The following is a 13,176-nucleotide window of genomic DNA, read 5'->3' as shown; positions in this document are numbered from 1 at the left end:
ATTGTATTGCAAGCCTGACCAAACCTTCCTCTGCACCGCTCTGGGTGACGGTTCATTAGCCTCCCCTGTTGTTGACATTTGACCTGTTGCTATTTACAGCTCCTGAAGTGTTGAGGGGCAGTCCCTACAATCACACAGCTGACTGGTGGTCCCTCGGAGTCCTCCTCTTCGCTCTGGTCACTGGCAAGGTAGCTACGCCTCCCCAGGAGCTAGTGTTGGGGGCTGTCTATGGGGAGGGGGTTGTTAATGTGATATACCACCTTCTTACCCTGTGTGCCTGAAACCACAACCGTGCCTTTAGCTACCTGGACCCTAAGCTCCGGATCTCCCTCCCTGCACACTCTGACCCTCTCTCTCCACCTTAAAGATGCTCCTTAAATCCTGTCCCTTTGGTCAAGCTTTCTTTGACCTTGTGTAGCTCAGTATTAAATGTGTTCGATAGGACTCTGGTGAAGCATTTTTGTTTTATTGTATTAAATGTCAATTGTACTGTTCTGCAGGGGCAGCATGATGGCTAGCACTGCTGCTCCTCGGCGCGAGGTCCCAGGTTCGATCCCGGCTCTGGGTCACTGTCCGTGTGGAGTTTGCACATTCTCCCCGTGTCTGCGTGGGTCTCGCCCCCACAATCCAAAAGATGTGCAGGTTTAGGTGGATTGGCCACGCTAAATTACCCCTTAATTGGAAAAAATTACTTCAATGCTTTAAATTTATGTTTATAAAAATTGTACTGTTCAGCTTTGTGTTTAATTTAAATGTCTTTCTGGTGGATTTGAGAGTTTGTGTGTTTCCTGTCACTCAACTATAGGAGCATCCCGGGGTGGGGGGAGGAGTGAATGAATGCTGAAAGGGTCCAGAAAAGACAACTCTCGCCCCCCACCCCACCAGGTTTAGCCAGGACCCACAACCTGGAGTGCGATTGGAAGGCAGGTGATGCAGCGCGCCTGGGGGAAAGTAAAGTGCATAATTGTTCTGAGGTTTCATACAGGGGTGTTGTGCGCGCGCGCGCGCGCGCGCGCGCGTGTGTGTGTGTGTGTGTGTGTGTGGGGGGGGTATAGTGGGATAGAGAAAGATGCGAGTTCACAGCTAGTGCAGAGGTTGAAGGTTGGTCTGGGAGGGAGGGCAGGAATGACAGCCGATTGGATGGTCTGATCAATAAAGATATGAACTTTTCCAGCTGCCCCCACCCTCTGCACTCCCCCTGCACATCAATCCTTGCGCGGCCTTTGTCCCTGCTCCTGAATTCCCTGTCGTAGCATTGTAGAATGTACAGTGCAGAAGGAGGCCATTCAGCCCGTCGAGTCTGCAACAGCCCTCGGAAAGAGCACCCTACCCAAGCCCCCCCCCCCCCCCCCCCCCCCCCCCCCATAACCCAGCAACCCCACCCAACAACACTAAGGGCAATTTTGGACACTAAGGGCAATTTATCTTGGCCAATCCACCTAACCTGCACATCTTTTGACTGTGAGAGGAAACCGGAGCACCCGGAGGAAACCAACGCAGACACGGGGAGAACGTGCAGACTCCGCACAGACAGTGACCCAAGCCGGGAATCGAACCTGGGACCCAGGAGCTGTGAAGCAATTGTGCTATCCACTGTGCTACCGTGCTGCCCACCAGTCCCTTTCCTCAGAGCTGCAGTTGTGTTCAGAGTGTGCGTGTTGTATATGACTCAATGTTTCTGCTGTCAGACAACAGCGTGAGCTGGGAAAGGAGCTCGTACTCCTGCTAACGGGATTTCTCTGTCTGACCCTCAGTTTCCAGTGGAGCCACAGTGTGATCATGCCTCAATGCTGCTTCGTGTGGAGGAGGCTGACATTGTCCCTCCAGCCACCATCAGCCACAACCTCACTATCCTACTCTCTGAGGTACAATCGCCTTTATCAACCTTTTATTTCTTCTTTTTCATAAATTTAGAGTACCCAATTCATTTTTCCCAATTAAGGGGCAATTTAGCGTGGCCAATCCACCTAGCCTGCACATCTTTGGGTTGTGGGGGTGAGACCCACGCAGACACGGGAAGAATGTGCAAACTCCACACGGACAGTGACCCAGAGCCAGGATCGAACCTGGGACCACAGCGTCGTGAGGCAGCAGTGCTAACCACTGCGCCACCGTGCTGCCCTCCACCTTTTTATTTTTCCTCCTCCACTCTGTTTCTGCAGGCACTACCTCACGCCCTGATGCAGTTCTGGGGTCACAGCCGGTCACCTCCCCTTTCCTCCCCAGGTCTCTCTTCGTCTGATGCACACATGTTTCTGTGACCTGCCCATTCCCCCTCCCCACCCTCGCCTTCTGCAGGACATCGTAACTGTACACAATGGTTAAAAAGCCCACCTCACGTTCGATCCCGGCTCTGGGTCACTGTCGGTGTGGAGTTTGCACATTCACCCCCACAACCCAAAGGTGTGCAGGGTAGGTGGATTGGCCACGCTAAATTGTCCCTTAATTGGAAAAAAAATAATTGGATACTCTGCATGGACCTGGAGTGGAACATGGGAGATTTGAGCCAAATCGAAATCCTCCTGAAGAAGCGTCACAGAGACTCGAAACATGAACTGATCCTGACTCCGCTGATGCACTGCCAGGCCACAGAATTTCGATTTAATCTGGTTCCCCCAGTTTGTGTCGAGTCACCAATTGAGAGAGGGGGTGGTGGAGCGGTTGGAGGTGCCTCAATTACTCAATTATCCTCAGCCCCCCCCCCCGATTGGTGAGAGGAGAGGGGACAGGGGAAATCAGCCACTGTCGCTGCCTCTTGATGTTTTCCGGTGACCATGTCGACGATAACCAGCAACAGGAATTTCGGCTGCGATGAATTGCTCAAAAGCCTCCCACATGGCAGCTCATGAGGAGCCACGGCGAGCCGGGGACTCGAGGAGGAGAGAAGGTACACGCGTGGCCTGTTCTCAGTTTCACTCTCTCCGCTTCTCTTTCAGCTCCTGTGCAGTGACCCTGGGCTCCGCTTGCACCGTCTCGGTGTGTTCAGGGCACGCCGCTTCTTCCAGGGCTTGTCCTTCGATCCAGACTCGCTGCAGAAGCTGCCCCTGGAGATTAATCATTCCACTGGGAAACTGTCGTCTCAAATCAGACCAAACCCCAGTCTCTTCCGAGGCTTCGACTGGGAGCTGCCCTGTGGATCAAAGCTTCCATTAGCAGGATAGTGTGCGTGTCCCTCTGGATTGCACAGTGCAGCTCTCATACCCACGCACGTTTTCTCTCACTCCCTCTAATGTGCATATCCTCGATTGCTCACTCTCCGGTTTACTGTTTGTCTCCTCCTCCAATCATGCTGTCCCTGTCTCTCCAGGCTTGTGCCCTCTCAATGTCTCTCTCAGCTCCCTCTCCTCTTCCCTCTCGCTCTACCTGCTGTCCTCTCTGCTCTTTCTCTCTTTCCCGATTCATTCTCCTGGCAACCAGTCGAAAACCTCAGGGTTCTTTTTTTTTTAAAAGAGAATTCTGTCTGTCACTGTGCAAAACTGGGGTACAGTACTGGTGGAGATGGATCTGTCACTGTATAACACTGGGGTACAGTACTGGTGGGGACGGGTCTGTCACTGTATAACACTGGGGCACAGTACTGGTGGGGATGGGTCTGTCACTGTATAACACTGGGGTACAGTACTGGTGGAGATGGATCTGTCACTGTATAACACTGGGGTACAGCACTGGTGGGGACGGGTCTGTCACTGTATAACACTGGGACACAGTACTAGTGGGGACGGGTCTGTCACTGAATAACACTGGGGTACAGTACTGGTGGAGATGGATCTGTCACTGTATAACACTGGGGTACAGTACTGGTGGGGACGGGTCAGTCACTGTATGACACTGGGGTACAGCACTGGTGGGGACCGGTCTGTCACTGTATAACACTGGGGTACAGTACTGGTGGGGACGGGTCTGTCACTGTATAACACTGGGGTACAGTACTGGTGGGGACGGGTCTGTCACTGTATGACACTGGGGTACAGCACTGGTGGGGACGGGTCTGTCACTGTATAACACTGGGGTACAGTACTGGTGGGGACGGGTCTGTCACTGTATAACACTGGGGTACAGTCCTGGTGGAGATGGATCTGTCACTGTATAACACTGGGGTACAGCACTGGTGGGGACGGGTCTGGCATTGTATGACACTGGGGTACAGCACTGGTGGGGACCGGTCTGTCACTGTATAACACTGGGACACAGTACTAGTGGGGAAGGGTCTGTCACTGTATAACACTGGGGTACAGTACTGGTGGGGACGGGTCTGTCACTATATAACACTGGGGTACAGTACTGGTGGGGACGGGTCTGTCACTGTATAACACTGGGGTACAGTACTGGTCTCACTGTATGACACTGGGGTACAGTACTGGTGGGGACGGGTCTGTCACTATATAACACTGGGGTACAGTACTGGTGGGGACGGGCCTGTCACTATATAACACTGGGGTACAGTATTGGTGGGGACGGGTCTATCACTGTATAACACTGGGGTACAGTACTGGTGGGGACAGGTCTCACTGTATAACACTGGGGTACAGTACTGGTAGGGGCTTGTCTGTCACTATAACACTGGGGTACAGTACTGGTGGGGAAGGGTCTGTCACTGTATAACACTGGGATACAGTACTGGTGGGGGCGGGTCTGTCATTGTATAACACTGGGGTACAGTACTGGTGGGGAAGGGTCTGTCACTTAACACTGGGGTACAGTACTGGTGGGGACGGGTCTGTCACTGTATAACACTGGGATACAATACTGCTGGGGGTGGGTCTGTCACTGAATAACACTGGGGTGCACTATTGGTGGAGACGGGTCTGTCACTGTACGACACTGGGGTGCAGTACTGGTGGGGAGAGTATCACTGTATAACACTGGGGTACAATACTGGTGGCGACGGATCTGTCACTATAACACTGGAGTACAGTACTGGTGGGGACGGGTCTGTCACTGTATGACACTGGGGTACAGTACTGGTAGGGGCGGGTCTGTCACTATAACACTGGGATACAGTACTGGTGGGGGCGGGTCTGTCACTGTATAACACTGGGGTACAGTACTGGTGGGGACGGGTCCGTCACTGTATAACACAGGGGTACAGTACTGGTGGGGACGGGTCTGTCACTAACACTGGGGTACAGCACTGGTGGGGATGGGTCTGTCACTGTATAACACTGGGGTACAGTACTGGAGAGGACGGGTCTGTCACTGTATAACACTGGGGTACAGTACTGGTGGAGACGGGTCTGTCACTGTACGACACTGGGGTATAGTACTGGTGGGGAGAGTCTCACTGTATAACACTGGGGTACAATACTGGTGGGGACGGATCTGTCACTATTACACTGGAGTACAGTACTGGTGGGGACGGGTCTGTCACTGTATGACACTGGGGTACAGTACTGGTAGGGGCGGGTCTGTCACTATAAAACTGGGGCACAGCACTGGTGGGGATGGGTCTGTCACTGTATAACACTGGGGTACAGTACTGGTGGGGACGGGTCTGCCACTGTATAACATTGGGGTACAGTACTGGTGGGGACGGGTCTGTCACTGTATAACACTGGAGTACAGTACTGGTGGGGAGGGGGTCTGTCACTGTATAACACTGGGGCACAGTACTGGTGGGGACGGGTCTGTCACTGTATAACACTGGGGTACTGGGCTGGTGGGGATGGGTCCGTCGCTGTATAACACTGAGGTACAGTACTGGTGGGGACGGGTCTGTCACTGTATAACACTGGGGTACAGTACTGGTGGGGACGGGTGTGTCACTGTATAACACTGGGGTACAGTACTGGTGGGTACGGGTCTGTCACTGTATAACACTGGGGTACAGTACTGGTGGGGACGGATCTGCCACTGTATAACACTGGGGTACAGTACTGGTAGGGTCGGGTCTGTCACTGTATAACACTGGGGTACAGTACTGGTGGGGACGGGTCTGTCACTGTATAACACTGGGGTACAGTACTGGTGGGGACGGGTCTGTCACTGTATAACACTGGGGTACAGTACTGGTGGGGACGGGTCTGTCACTGTATAACACTGGGGTACAGTACTGGTAGGGTCGGGTCTGTCACTGTATAACACTGGGGTACAGTACTGGTAGGGTCGGGTCTGTCGCTGTATAACACTGGGGTACAGTACTGGTAGGGTCGGGTCTGTCACTGTATAACACTGGGGTACAGTACTGGTGGGGACGGGTCTGTCACTGTATAACACTGGGGTACAGTACTGGTGGGGACGGGTCTGTCACTGTATAACACTGGGGTACAGTACTGGTGGGGACGGTTCTGTCACTGTGTAACACTGGGGTACAGTACTGGTGGGGACGGGTCTGTCACTGTATAACACTGGGGTACAGTACTGGTGGAGACGGGTCTGTCACTGTATAAAACTGGGGTACAGTACTGGTGGGGACGGTTCTGTCACTGTGTAACACTGGGGTATGGTAATGGTGGAGACGGGTCTGTCGCTGTATAACACTGGGGTACAGTACTGGTGGAGACGGGTCTGTCACTGTATAACACTGGGGTACAGTACTGGTGGAGACGGGTCTGTCACTGTATAACACTGGGGTACAGTACTGGTGGGGACGGTTCTGTCACTGTGTAACACTGGGGTACAGTACTGGTGGGTATGGTTCTGTCACTGTGTAACACTGGGGTACAGTACTGGTGGGGACGGTTCTGTCACTGTGTAACACTGGGGTATGGTACTGGTGGGGACGGTTCTGTCACTGTGTAACACTGGGGTACAGTACTGGTGGAGACGGGTCTGTCACTGTATAACGCTGGGGGACAGTACTGGTGGGGACGGGTCTGTCACTGTATAACACTGGGGTACAGTACTGGTGGGGACGGGTCTGTCACTGTATAACACTGGGGTACAGTACTGGTGGAGACGGGTCTGTCACTGTATAACACTGGGATACAGTACTGGTGGAGACGGGTCTGTCACTGTATAACACTGGGGTACAGTACTGGTGGGGACGGGTCAGTCACTGTATAACACTGCGGTACAGTACTGGTGGAGACGGGTCTGTCACTGTATAACACTGGGGTACAGTACTGGTGGGGACGGTTCTGTCACTGTGTAACACTGGGGTACAGTACTGGTGGAGACGGGTTTGTCACTGTATAACACTGGGGTACAGTACTGGTGGAGACGGGTCTGTCACTGTATAAAACTGGGGTACAGTACTGGTGGGGACGGTTCTGTCACTGTGTAACACTGGGGTATGGTAATGGTGGAGACGGGTCTGTCGCTGTATAACACTGGGGTACAGTACTGGTGGAGACGGGTCTGTCACTGTATAACACTGGGGTACAGTACTGGTGGAGACGGGTCTGTCACTGTATAACACTGGGGTACAGTACTGGTGGGGACGGTTCTGTCACTGTGTAACACTGGGGTACAGTACTGGTGGGTATGGTTCTGTCACTGTGTAACACTGGGGTACAGTACTGGTGGGGACGGTTCTGTCACTGTATAACACTGGGGTATGGTACTGGTGGGGACGGTTCTGTCACTGTGTAACACTGGGGTACAGTACTGGTGGGGACGGGTCTGTCACTGTATAACACTGGGGTACAGTACTGGTGGGGACGGGTCTGTCACTGTATAACACTGGGGTACAGTACTGGTGGGGACGGGTCTGTCACTGTATAACACTGGGGTACAGTACTGGTGGGGACGGGTCTGTCGCTGCATAACACTGTGGTACAGTACTGGTGGGGACGGGTCTGTCGCTGTATAACACTGGGGTACAGTACTGGTGGGGACGGGTCTGTCACTGTATAACACTGGGGTACAGTACTGGTGGGGACGGGTCTGTCACTGTATAACACTGGGGTACAGTACTGGTGGGGACGGGTCTGTCACTGTATAACACTGGGGTACAGTACTGGTGGGGACGGGTCTGCCACTGTATAACACTGGGGTACAGTACTGGTGGGGACGGGTCTGTCCCTGTATAACACTGGGGTACAGTACTGGTGGGGACAGGCCTGTCACTGTATAACACTGGGGTACAGTACTGGTGGGGACGGGTCTGTCACTGTATAACACTGGGGTACAGTACTGGTGGGGACGGGTCTGTCACTGTATAACACTGGGGTACAGTACTGGTGGGGACGGGTCTGTCGCTGCATAACACTGTGGTACAGTACTGGTGGGGACGGGTCTGTCGCTGTATAACACTGGGGTACAGTACTGGTGGGGACGGGTCTGTCACTGTATAACACTGGGGTACAGTACTGGTGGGGACGGGTCTGTCACTGTATAACACTGGGGTACAGTACTGGTGGGGACGGGTCTGTCGCTGTATAAGACTGGGGTACAGTACTGGTGGGGATGGGTCTGTCACTGTATAACACTGGGGTACAGTACTGGTGGGGATGGGTCTGTCGCTGTATAACACTGGGGTACAGTACTGGTGGGGATGGGTCTGTCGCTGTATAACACTGGGGTACAGTACTGGTGGGGACGGGTCTGCCACTGAATAACACTGGGGTACAGTACTGGTGGGGATGGGTCTGTCACTGTATAACACTGGGGTACAGTACTGGTGGGGACGGGTCTGTCACTGTATAACACTGGGGTACAGTACTGGTGGGGACGGGTCTGTCACTGTATAACACTGGGGTACAGTTCTGGTGGGGACGGGTCTGTCACTGTATAACACTGGGGTACAGTACTGGTAGGGTCGGGTCTGTCACTGTATAACACTGGGGTACAGTACTGGTAGGGTCGGGTCTGTCGCTGTATAACACTGGGGTACAGTACTGGTAGGGTCGGGTCTGTCACTGTATAACACTGGGGTACAGTACTGGTGGGGACGGGTCTGTCACTGTATAACACTGGGGTATAGTACTGGTGGGGACGGGTCTGTCACTGCATAACACTGGGGTACAGTACTGGTGGGGACGGGTCTGTCACTGTGTAACACTGGGGTACAGTACTGGTGGGGACGGGTCTGTCACTGTGTAACACTGGGGTACAGTACTGGTGGGGACGGGTCTGTCACTGTATTACACTGGGGTACAGTACTGGTGGGGACGGGTCTGTCACTGTATTACACTGGGGTACAGTACTGGTGGGGACGGGTCTGTCACTGTGTAACACTGGGGTATGGTACTGATGTACAACAATGATTCTAATTTTAAGGAGCTGACAATTCAGTGCAGCCTCATTGAGTTGCTCCCTAGCCGACTAATTTTATGTTATGAAATGTTCTCTTTTGACTATATATTGTGTTTTACATCAGTTTAGAACTTGAAATTTGTGTTCGAGTGGGATTGGAAGTCCCACTAAATAAAGTAGCTTCTGGAAGTATTTGTGGTCTGATTGTGTCTGGGACCAGCTCCTGGTATTGACGATGAAATGTCGGATTTGTCCCAAATGGTTTCCTGATGTCCTTCAGGGTAGGAAATTCTCCGTCCTTACCTGGGTGTGGGCCCACGTGACTCCAGACCCACTGCAACATGATTGGTTCATAATTACCCTCTGTAGAGACCATGAAGACCCTGTGTTTCAAGCCCAGCGTTGGTGGTTCACCCTCTCGAGGAGGGGGGATAGCGTGGGGAATAAATGCTGGCCTTGCATCCCGAGAATAAATTCAAATAAAATCCCTCCAAGATCCTATTGGTCTTGTTAGTACCGGTAAGATCTCCACTGCGTCGACACTGTCTGTGATGGGCTGTTACAGCGACTATAGCTCAGCATAATTCATTGCGTGTGATTGGAATTTCTTCACTTTCCCTGACCTGTCAACACACCCTCACACACACCCTCACACATACCCACACACACCCTCACACATACCCACACACACCCTCACACACACCCTCACACACACCCACACACACCCTCACACACACCCTCACACACACCCTCACACACACACACACCCTCACACACACACCCTCACACACACACCCTCACACACACACTCAGACACACACACCCTCACACACACACCCTCACACACACACTCAGACACGCACACCCTCACACACACACACCCAGACACACACACACACCCTCACACACACCCTCACACACACACACACCCTCACACACACACACCCTCACACACCCTCAGACACGCACACCCTCACACACAGACACACACACACACCCTCACACACACACACCCTCACACACACACCCTCAGACACGCACACCCTCACACACACACCCTCACCCTCAGGCACACACACACCCTCAGACACGCACACACACACACACCCTCTCACACACACACACACACACCCTCACACAGGCACACACATACCCTCACACACACACCCTCAGACACTCACACAGACACACACACACACACATACTCCCACCCTCACACACATACACCCTCACACACACCCTCACACACACGCACACCCTCACACACATACACCCTCACACACATACACCCGCACACCCTCACACACACACACACACACACACACATACTCCCACCCTCACACACACACACATACTCACACACACCCTCAGACACACACACACATACCCTCGCACAGACACACATACACCCACACACACATACACACACCCACACACATACTCCCACCCTCACACACACACACATACTCCCACCCTCACACACATACACCCACACACACATACTCCCACACACACACACACACCCTCACATACTCCCACCCTCACACACATACACCCTCACACACATACACCCACACACATACTCACCCACATACACACACACACCCTCAGACACACACACACCCTCACGCACACACACACACCCTCACACACATACACCCTCACACACATACACACGCACACCCTCACACACCCACTCCCACCCACACACAAACTCCCGCCCTCACAGCAATACACCCACACACACATACTCCCACCCTCACACACACCTTCACACACACACACCCTTACACACACACACACATCCTCAGACACACACACCCACCCTCACAGACACACACACCTAAAATCATCATAATAGTCTACAGTTAGAAGTCACTTGTGCAGGGTACAGCACGCCAATCCGCACTCCACTTTTATATAATGTACCCTTGGCCTTAATGCCGCCATCCTTTAGCCAGCTCCGCGCCCACACCTGCTAGAACACGATGGCGTGGCCCTCCCATTTGTAGTCCCGATGATCCTTTGCCCATCCCGGGACTCGTTCCTCCTCCAGGTAGCTGTGGAACCTGGCGATGTCTGCCCGCGGTGGCTCGCTCGTACGGGGCTACTGCCAGTGACCGGTGGGCCCGATCCAGCTCGGGGGGGGGGGGGGGGGGGTGACAATCCCCCATCACCCTCCCAAACATTTTCGACATGTACTCAGTCGGATTTGGGCCTTCCATTCCCTCCGGCAGCCCCACGATGCTAATGTTCTGCCCCCCCCCCCCGGCCCGGATTGATTCTCCAAATCATCCACCTCGGCCAGCATTGCCATTTCAGCCTTCAAAGAGACGATCCGATCGCTCTGCTTCGAGAGAGCCGCCTCTACACCCTGTAACACCGCGCCATGCGCCTTTGCCCTTTCACCTGTCATCGCCAGCGTCGATCGAATTGGAGCTCGGGCCGCCTCTGTTGAATTGTCAACGTCCTCGGAGACAGCCTGCCGCTGTTTCTTAAATTCCGCCACCAAGATGCCTGTCAGCAACTCGATCGTCAATGAGTGACCTGAATCACGGCAGTGCCCTCCGCCATTTTCTAGTTTTGAAAATTTGCCAATTCCTTTTTGTTCCCCGATTAAGGGGCCATTTAGCGTGGCCAATCCACCTAGCCTGCACATCTTTGGGCTGTGGGGGTGAAACCCACGCAGATACAGGGAGAATGTGCAAACTCCACACAGACAGTCACCCAGAACCGGGATCGAACCTGGGACCTCAGCGCCGTGAGGCCGCAGTGCTAACCACTGCGCCGCCGTGCCGACCCGCCATTTTCTGGACCGACGAGCCTGGAGAGGTTTCCGAAGAATCGGTCGACGATTCTTTACTCGCTGGCTTCTTCAGCCTAGACTTTCTGGGCATTTCCAAAGTACGGGAACTGTAACTCATCACGGGCAGAAGCTGAGTGCGACCACTCCCTACATGCCACCAGCACACTCTTGCACACCCACCCTCTCACACCACCCCCCCTGCGCACGCACCCCCCTCGTGCGCACACCCCCCCTCACGCATACCCCCCTCATGCACGCCCCCCTCGCACACAAACCCCCCCTCACGCACACACACACCCTCGAACACACGCACACCCTCACGCATACCCCCCTCACGCACACCCACCCTCTCACACCACCCCCTCTGCGCACGCACCCCCCTCGTGCGCATACCCCCCTCACGCATACCCCCTCACGCACCCCCCCTCGCGCGCGCACACACCCCCTCGCACACACACACACCCTCGCGCACACACACACACCCTCGCGTGCACACACATCCACCCTCGCACACACACACACCCTCGCGCACACACACACACCCTCGCGTGCGCACACACCCCCTCGCGCACACACACACCCTCGCACACACACACCCACTCGCGCACACACACCCTCGCGCACACACACACACCCTCGCGTGCGCACACACCCCCTCGCGCGCACACACCCCCTCGCGCGCACACACACCCTCGCACACACATCCACCCTCGCACACACACCCCCTCGCGCGCTCACACACCCCCTCGCGCGCTCACACACCCCCTCGCGCGCTCACACACCCCCTCGCGCTCACACACCCCCTCGCGCTCACACACCCCCTCGCGCACACACACCCCCTCGCGCGCACACCCCCTCGCGCGCACACACCCCCTCGCGCGCACACACCCCCTCGCGCGCACACCCCCTCGCGCGCACACACCCCCTCGCGCGCACACACCCCCTCACACACCCTCACACATACACACCCTCACACACACTGCCCCACTGTTATGGCACCCTGGGCCAGTGAGCAGGCAACTGGACTTGGAGTCACGACACAGTTGAAATGAGCTTTTGTTTTAAAATACCCGAGGTCTTCGGCTGCCCAATAATGGCAGTCATCAGGTTTGTAAATTTAAACAATTAAATTTTTATTATTAACAGTTATTATAATTAGACAATAATACAACTGGTTAACTTCTATTTAATCTCTAACCCCACCCTACTTTTCAACTTGCCCCACTTTCTATATA

The 13,176-nt window shown here is 54.2% G+C and overlaps 1 protein-coding gene across 1 annotated transcript in view; it reads left to right on the top strand.

Annotated features, from left to right (window-relative positions):
• rskrb (ribosomal protein S6 kinase related b) overlaps positions 1 to 9,324 on the top strand; it is a 34,035-nt gene extending 24,711 nt beyond the window's left edge. Inside the window, exons 10-12 of the mRNA XM_072469964.1 lie at positions 100 to 188; positions 1,755 to 1,865; positions 2,937 to 9,324. Coding sequence (XP_072326065.1) covers positions 100 to 188; positions 1,755 to 1,865; positions 2,937 to 3,161 — 425 coding nt within the window. The 3' untranslated portion in view covers positions 3,162 to 9,324. The remainder of the gene's footprint in view (positions 1 to 99; positions 189 to 1,754; positions 1,866 to 2,936) is intronic.
• Positions 9,325 to 13,176: the final 3,852 nt, after the last annotated feature.

The sequence above is a fragment of the Scyliorhinus torazame genome, chromosome 12, assembly GCF_047496885.1.
Source record: "Scyliorhinus torazame isolate Kashiwa2021f chromosome 12, sScyTor2.1, whole genome shotgun sequence".
In the NCBI taxonomy this organism is placed as follows: domain Eukaryota; kingdom Metazoa; phylum Chordata; class Chondrichthyes; order Carcharhiniformes; family Scyliorhinidae; genus Scyliorhinus; species Scyliorhinus torazame.
Note: the sequence above shows the minus strand (reverse complement) of the source record. Positions and strands in the feature narration are given on the sequence as shown.